The sequence below is a fragment of the Sinocyclocheilus rhinocerous genome, unplaced genomic scaffold (genome assembly GCF_001515625.1).
Source record: "Sinocyclocheilus rhinocerous isolate Xijiao unplaced genomic scaffold, SAMN03320098_v1.1 scaffold1374, whole genome shotgun sequence".
NCBI classification, from domain to species: domain Eukaryota; kingdom Metazoa; phylum Chordata; class Actinopteri; order Cypriniformes; family Cyprinidae; genus Sinocyclocheilus; species Sinocyclocheilus rhinocerous.
Genome location: NW_015643932.1, coordinates 945,914 through 953,837, shown reverse-complemented (window position 1 = coordinate 953,837; position 7,924 = coordinate 945,914). Strand labels below are relative to the sequence as shown.

Below are 7,924 nucleotides of genomic sequence, written 5' to 3'. Positions count from 1 at the left end.
CAATATGAAATCTGATATATCTTGACAATATTAAGGCCTTCAAACCGAAATACTCCAATTTCTATTATTTGGTCATTGGAAAATATTTGTTTTCCCAAAGTAAATCAATTACATTAAAATTTGAGCTTAAAACAGTTTAAAAAGTTTTTCTGTTTTTAATTTTTATGAGGAACATTCAACATCACATTAATTATTTCCAGATGAAACACTCGCATATGACTTAATGGGTTTGATTATTAGAAATTGTGTCCTCTGTACTTGGAAAAAGGCTGTATGTATGCTTAATGCGTATTTCCCCCCGAGTTCGGTGAATGACCACAGAAACTTTGTCACAGCAGCCCCTTCTAAACACGAACCACACCAGCAGACTGCAGGAAACCAACACTAACTCTCAATATTACCAAGTTAGAAAGAACTCATGAAGAGCAATTTCAGAATATTTACAATGTCATTTACAATTTATTTTGCTAGAAATGTATGTAAAATATTAGCTTATAATAAATATGTACATATATATTATAAGCTTATATTTTAATACATAAAATAGCTTTTTTAATTACATATTACCAGAAGCATAACCATTTAGTGAAAGTGAAACACTGTAGTCACTGATGTTGTTATAGTCAGTCAATATATAATTTGCAAAGTTCATTCATTATTTATTTTATTCTTCATGAACATCTTGGTACTTTCCACTCTACGACACACCTGCATTAGCAGTGACCATGCTCTCATGGTCATGTAAACCACTGAATTTAAGAAAGCTGTGAATGTTCCTGTCTGTACACAGTGGTCACCCGTGAGGTGATGAGGGGGTCTTTTGTTTCCAAGCGGACAGGTGACAGTTTTGTGGGAGGAAGCTCTGATGCTCATTTTCCCCTCTGTGAGTATTCATAAAAGTGCGAGTTGTGGTGAGCCGAGATATTACGCATCAGACTCACAAGAGAAGATGAGGTGTATTTCTGTAACCCTTCTGCTTTGCCTGGCTACAATGCTGCTCGCTCAAGTTACCTGCCAAAGTAAGAAATACCTCCATATTACTTGATATTAATTCCTCAAATTAATACAAATATATTATGTTATTTTGAATTAAATGGTGTTGTCAACATGAATGTCTGTGTTAAAAATGCTTTTGTTTCCTTTTGGTGTTTGTAGTAAGTGGCCGGTCAAATTGCCTTTGTCTCAAGACATCAAATCGGGTTCCCCGCAAAGAAAATATGGAAAGTTACATAATACAAAATGCAGGCGTCTGCCATATTGATGCTATTTTGTGAGTTCTTCTTTCATATTGAGGCAAATATGCGGTGATATATCTCAACTATTCAACAATATTTCATGCTAATATGTCAGAATGCTATTTTTTTTTGTCTAGGCTTTATTTTAGTACATTGACATTTTACCCATAACATTATGTACAGTTTAAATTTGGGTAATCATTTGTACTTTTTTATATTTTGGTGTATTGTCATGCTAAATTGTTACTTTTATGTACTTACAGGTTTAAAACTGTCAAAGGTCGCTTCATTTGCGCTGATCCACTAAGCCCTTTGGCAAGAAATGCCAGGAAATATGTGGACAACAAGAAGAAGGCAACTGAAACAACAGCCCGTCCCGTAAACTCAGCATCAACATTTAAAACAGCATCAATGCTGAATACCACATCACAATGGAATACAACGGGATGAACTAAGAACTACTTCACTTGAACTATGCAAATTTTTAACATATGTCTGTGATGTTTGTGTTGGATTTTTTTTAATTTGCACATGGTTAATTAAAATGTATTGCGTAATGTATATTGCAGTGCTGTGCATGATTTTTTTATTGTGCTTGACAATTATTTTAGCATCATAGAGATACTATTATAATTTTTATTAATATTTTGAATGATTTTTTATTTTCTATTTTAGTTTTAGTTCAAATCTGAGTAATTTTGTTGAGTGATTTTGTCATTTTTATAAATATGTTTTTATAAATATATCTAGATAGTTTTCATTTATTTTTAAATTTAGTTTTAGTTATTTTAGTATATCAAGATGAACAAAATGAAAATGAGAACTGTCATTTATTATTTATTAAAATAATAAAGTTTTCAGTTAAAGTTTATTTTATTCCAAGTGACAAAAATGTGTGTGTGTGTTTAAGTTTCAGTTAACTATAATAACCCTTCAGCTCAATTTAGTGTTTTCCCCAATGTGGTTAATAACCAATAAAAATGTAAGTGGCTGTGTGATTATGTTTGCTGAATGTAAAATTCTAAAAATTCTTTGTTCTTTAAAATTCCTTATGGCCGGTCAAAAAAAAAGTAAATGAATGAATAAAATGTGTTAAAATGTTAATTCTGAGTAATTTTGACCTTTGTGTGCATGAATTCGTGTGATTGTGAGTGTGTCAGTGGGTAGATAGAAGATAGTAAAACGTTCACACATACACTGTTAACCCTTGTGTGGGTTTAGACACTCAAATCCACGTAGTTGTGTGGGTTTTTCCCCTTTCACTGTACAAATACGTCACACAAACTATAGCATATCTAACTCATGTACAATATCTTACATTTAAATACTTTTTTTTCCAATATGGTATTAGCATATTAAAAAACGGTTAGACAACGCATGTGTGCATGTGAAGAACTGCAGTTGTGCACATTGAAACCCCCATCCCCTTGCATTATGCATTACATTCCATGCACACGTGTTGGTTTGAGTGGAGGTGGAGTAGATCACAGGGTGGGTTTTGTGAGAAAATGTGGGTGCTTAAAGAATAGGTTGGTGGGCATTGTGTTTTCCATAAAGTCAAGCTTATGTCTCCGGTGTACTTATGTAAAAATCAGTAGAGCCTAGTTGCATTTCACATTTGTTCAGACTACTGCATTTATATTATGGCTAGCAGTTTATACCATGGAGATGTTCGTATCTGTCAGATAACATGAGTGGGCCTTGTCTGGATTTCTAATTTAAAACAAGAGCAAAGGTCAGTGAGGTAAATGAAAGCTAGGTCAGGTTTTTGTGGTCTGGGATGATGGTTGCATATCATAGCAGCCTATGCAACATCATAATGATGCCACTGCTAGCAGCTATCACTCTACAGCTCTTACCTGGTTTCCCACTGAAGTATAGCAGGGTTGAACCTGGTTAGTACCTGGATGGGAGACCTAGGTTGCAGCTGGAAGAGGTGCTAGTGTGGCCAGCAGGGGGTGCTCACCCTGCGGTCTGTATGGGTACTAATACTCCAGTATATTGACTCAAGAAGCATCGTCCTTCAGATAAATCATTAAACTGATGTGCTGACTCTCTGTGGTCATAAAAATTCCCAAGATGTCATAATCATCCCTACACAGTATCTATAGATTGGCCTTATCGTCTCCTCTCCACCAATAAGCTGGTGCGTGGTGGGCGTTCTGGTGCACTATGGATGCCATAGATCAGATGTGTTGCTCTAGCACATCCCATAGATGCTTGGTCGGATCGAGATCTGGGGAATTTGGAAGCCACGGCAACTCTTTATCATGTTCGTCAAACCATTCCTGAACAATTTCTACAGTGTGGCAGGGTGTATTATCCTGCTGAAAGAGGCCACTGCCATCAGGGAACATCGTCATCAAGAGGTGTATGTGGTCTGCAACATCCACAGATGCTTGGTCGGATCGAGATCTGGGGAATTTGGAAGCCACGGCAACTCTTTATCATGTTCGTCAAACCATTCCTGAACAATTTCTACAGTGTGGCAGGGTGTATTATCCTGCTGAAAGAGGCCACTGCCATCAGGGAACATCATTGTCATCAAGAGGTGTATGTGGTCTGCAACATCCACATGAATGCCAGAACCCAAGATTTGCCATCAGAACATTGCCCAGAGCATAAAATAGTCACCACCGGCCTGCCTTCTTTCCTTAGTGCACCCTGCTGCAGTCTCTTCCCCAAGCAAATGACATACACACACACCCGGCCATCCAGCTGATCTAAAAGAATGATGATTTAACAGACAGGCAACCTTTTTCCATTGCATTGTGGTCCAGTTCTGATGCTCACTAGGTGGACTGGGGTCACCAGACTGACTGGTCTGCAGCTACGCAGCACCATACTCATCAAACTGTTATGCATTGTGTGTTCTGACACCTTTCTGTCATTGTCAGCATTACGTTTTTCAGCTATTTGAGCTACTGTAGCTCTTTTATGTGATCAGACGGACAAGCCTTCACTCCCCACGTGCATCAGTGAGCTTTGGCTGCCCAAGACCCTGACTATGGTTGTCCTTCCTTGCGCCACTTTTGGTAGGTACTAACCACTGCATACCAGGTACACCCCTTGAGACTTACCGTTTTGGAGATGCTCTAGCCCAGCTGTCTGACCATCACTATTTGACCGTTGTCAAGTCATTTGGCCCAAGTCACTCAGATTTTTTCACCCATTTTTCCTGCTTCCAACACATGAAATTCAAGAACTGAATTTCACTTGCTGCTTAATATATCCCACCCTTAGACAGGTGCCGTTGTGACAATATCATCATTATTATTACCTCACCTCTCAGTGGTTTTAATGTTGTGGCTGATCAGTGCAATGTTACACTTTTTTATGCCAGTTAAATATTTTTGTTTGCAAAATAGAGCATTGAATTTGAGTTTAAATGTCATTGAATATTAACGTCTCATTGACCAAAATCTGTTTTACATTTGCAATCATGCTGCTATTCAGGGAAAAACAACATCCTTGTTTGTGTGAAATTGCTTAACTATATTGAATTTTATGAATATAAAACACATAAACTACAGGGTCATTTTTACACAATGTCTAATTTGCAAAGTTCATTCATTATTTATTTTATTCTTCATGAACATCTTGGTACTTTCCACTCTACGACACACCTGCATTAGCAGTGACCATGCTCTCATGGTCATGTAAACCACTGAATTTAAGAAAGCTGTGAATGTTCCTGTCTGTACACAGTGGTCACCCGTGAGGTGATGAGGGGGTCTTTTGTTTCCAAGCGGACAGGTGACAGTTTTGTGGGAGGAAGCTCTGATGCTCATTTTCCCCTCTGTGAGTATTCATAAAAGTGCGAGTTGTGGTGAGCCGAGATATTACGCATCAGACTCACAAGAGAAGATGAGGTGTATTTCTGTAACCCTTCTGCTTTGCCTGGCTACAATGCTGCTCGCTCAAGTTACCTGCCAAAGTAAGAAATACCTCCATATTACTTGATATTAATTCCTCAAATTAATACAAATATATTATGTTATTTTGAATTAAATGGTGTTGTCAACATGAATGTCTGTGTTAAAAATGCTTTTGTTTCCTTTTGGTGTTTGTAGTAAGTGGCCGGTCAAATTGCCTTTGTCTCAAGACATCAAATCGGGTTCCCCGCAAAGAAAATATGGAAAGTTACATAATACAAAATGCAGGCGTCTGCCATATTGATGCTATTTTGTGAGTTCTTCTTTCATATTGAGGCAAATATGCGGTGATATATCTCAACTATTCAACAATATTTCATGCTAATATGTCAGAATGCTATTTTTTTTTGTCTAGGCTTTATTTTAGTACATTGACATTTTACCCATAACATTATGTACAGTTTAAATTTGGGTAATCATTTGTACTTTTTTATATTTTGGTGTATTGTCATGCTAAATTGTTACTTTTATGTACTTACAGGTTTAAAACTGTCAAAGGTCGCTTCATTTGCGCTGATCCACTAAGCCCTTTGGCAAGAAATGCCAGGAAATATGTGGACAACAAGAAGAAGGCAACTGAAACAACAGCCCGTCCCGTAAACTCAGCATCAACATTTAAAACAGCATCAATGCTGAATACCACATCACAATGGAATACAACGGGATGAACTAAGAACTACTTCACTTGAACTATGCAAATTTTTAACATATGTCTGTGATGTTTGTGTTGGATTTTTTTTTATTTGCACATGGTTAATTAAAATGTATTGCGTAATGTATATTGCAGTGCTGTGCATGATTTTTTTATTGTGCTTGACAATTATTTTAGCATCATAGAGATACTATTATAATTTTTATTAATATTTTGAATGATTTTTTATTTTCTATTTTAGTTTTAGTTCAAATCTGAGTAATTTTGTTGAGTGATTTTGTCATTTTTATAAATATGTTTTTATAAATATATCTAGATAGTTTTCATTTATTTTCTATTTTAGTTTTAGTTCAAATCTGAGTAATTTTGTTGAGTGATTTTGTCATTTTTATAAATATGTTTTTATAAATATATCTAGATAGTTTTCATTTATTTTCTATTTTAGTTTTAGTTCAAATCTGAGTAATTTTGTTGAGTGATTTTGTCATTTTTATAAATATGTTTTTATAAATATATCTAGATAGTTTTCATTTATTTTTAAATTTAGTTTTAGTTATTTTAGTATATCAAGATGAACAAAATGAAAATGAGAACTGTCATTTATTATTTATTAAAATAATAAAGTTTTCAGTTAAAGTTTATTTTATTCCAAGTGACAAAAATGTGTGTGTGTGTTTAAGTTTCAGTTAACTATAATAACCCTTCAGCTCAATTTAGTGTTTTCCCCAATGTGGTTAATAACCAATAAAAATGTAAGTGGCTGTGTGATTATGTTTGCTGAATGTAAAATTCTAAAAATTCTTTGTTCTTTAAAATTCCTTATGGCCGGTCAAAAAAAAAGTAAATGAATGAATAAAATGTGTTAAAATGTTAATTCTGAGTAATTTTGACCTTTGTGTGCATGAATTCGTGTGATTGTGAGTGTGTCAGTGGGTAGATAGAAGATAGTAAAACGTTCACACATACACTGTTAACCCTTGTGTGGGTTTAGACACTCAAATCCACGTAGTTGTGTGGGTTTTTCCCCTTTCACTGTACAAATACGTCACACAAACTATAGCATATCTAACTCATGTACAATATCTTACATTTAAATACTTTTTTTTCCAATATGGTATTAGCATATTAAAAAACGGTTAGACAACGCATGTGTGCATGTGAAGAACTGCAGTTGTGCACATTGAAACCCCCATCCCCTTGCATTATGCATTACATTCCATGCACACGTGTTGGTTTGAGTGGAGGTGGAGTAGATCACAGGGTGGGTTTTGTGAGAAAATGTGGGTGCTTAAAGAATAGGTTGGTGGGCATTGTGTTTTCCATAAAGTCAAGCTTATGTCTCCGGTGTACTTATGTAAAAATCAGTAGAGCCTAGTTGCATTTCACATTTGTTCAGACTACTGCATTTATATTATGGCTAGCAGTTTATACCATGGAGATGTTCGTATCTGTCAGATAACATGAGTGGGCCTTGTCTGGATTTCTAATTTAAAACAAGAGCAAAGGTCAGTGAGGTAAATGAAAGCTAGGTCAGGTTTTTGTGGTCTGGGATGATGGTTGCATATCATAGCAGCCTATGCAACATCATAATGATGCCACTGCTAGCAGCTATCACTCTACAGCTCTTACCTGGTTTCCCACTGAAGTATAGCAGGGTTGAACCTGGTTAGTACCTGGATGGGAGACCTAGGTTGCAGCTGGAAGAGGTGCTAGTGTGGCCAGCAGGGGGTGCTCACCCTGCGGTCTGTATGGGTACTAATACTCCAGTATATTGACTCAAGAAGCATCGTCCTTCAGATAAATCATTAAACTGATGTGCTGACTCTCTGTGGTCATAAAAATTCCCAAGATGTCATAATCATCCCTACACAGTATCTATAGATTGGCCTTATCGTCTCCTCTCCACCAATAAGCTTGTGCGTGGTGGGCGTTCTGGTGCACTATGGATGCCATAGATCAGATGTGTTGCTCTAGCACATCCCATAGATGCTTGGTCGGATCGAGATCTGGGGAATTTGGAAGCCACGGCAACTCTTTATCATGTTCGTCAAACCATTCCTGAACAATTTCTACAGTGTGGCAGGGTGTATTATCCTGCTGAA

General features: G+C 36.4%; 2 protein-coding genes across 2 annotated transcripts; both read left to right on the top strand.

Annotated features, from left to right (window-relative positions):
• Positions 1-944: 944 nt before the first annotated feature.
• Positions 945-1,706, top strand: LOC107757706 (eotaxin-like). Its single transcript, XM_016575261.1, has 3 exons — positions 945-1,019; positions 1,156-1,270; positions 1,499-1,706. The coding sequence occupies exons 1-3, from the start codon at positions 950-952 to the stop codon at positions 1,683-1,685; spliced, it is 372 nt and encodes a 123-aa protein (XP_016430747.1). The 5' UTR covers positions 945-949; the 3' UTR covers positions 1,686-1,706.
• A 3,391-nt stretch (positions 1,707-5,097) lies between these two features.
• LOC107757705 (eotaxin-like) lies at positions 5,098-5,857 on the top strand. Its single transcript, XM_016575260.1, has 3 exons — positions 5,098-5,172; positions 5,309-5,423; positions 5,652-5,857. The coding sequence occupies exons 1-3, from the start codon at positions 5,103-5,105 to the stop codon at positions 5,836-5,838; spliced, it is 372 nt and encodes a 123-aa protein (XP_016430746.1). The 5' UTR covers positions 5,098-5,102; the 3' UTR covers positions 5,839-5,857.
• The last annotated feature ends 2,067 nt before the right edge of the window (positions 5,858-7,924 follow it).

What these genes read in the sequence shown, in the direction of transcription:
- LOC107757706 (XM_016575261.1), top strand. Translation starts at nt 950, where the DNA reads ATGAGGTGTATTTCTGTAACCCTTCTGCTTTGCCTGGCTACAATGCTG. An exon ending in CGCTCAAGTTACCTGCCAAA is followed by an intron (nt 1,020 to 1,155) that starts GTAAGAAATACC and finishes TGGTGTTTGTAG; the next exon opens with TAAGTGGCCGGTCAAATTGC. An exon ending in TGCCATATTGATGCTATTTT is followed by an intron (nt 1,271 to 1,498) that starts GTGAGTTCTTCT and finishes ATGTACTTACAG; the next exon opens with GTTTAAAACTGTCAAAGGTC.
- LOC107757705 (XM_016575260.1), top strand. Translation starts at nt 5,103, where the DNA reads ATGAGGTGTATTTCTGTAACCCTTCTGCTTTGCCTGGCTACAATGCTG. An exon ending in CGCTCAAGTTACCTGCCAAA is followed by an intron (nt 5,173 to 5,308) that starts GTAAGAAATACC and finishes TGGTGTTTGTAG; the next exon opens with TAAGTGGCCGGTCAAATTGC. An exon ending in TGCCATATTGATGCTATTTT is followed by an intron (nt 5,424 to 5,651) that starts GTGAGTTCTTCT and finishes ATGTACTTACAG; the next exon opens with GTTTAAAACTGTCAAAGGTC.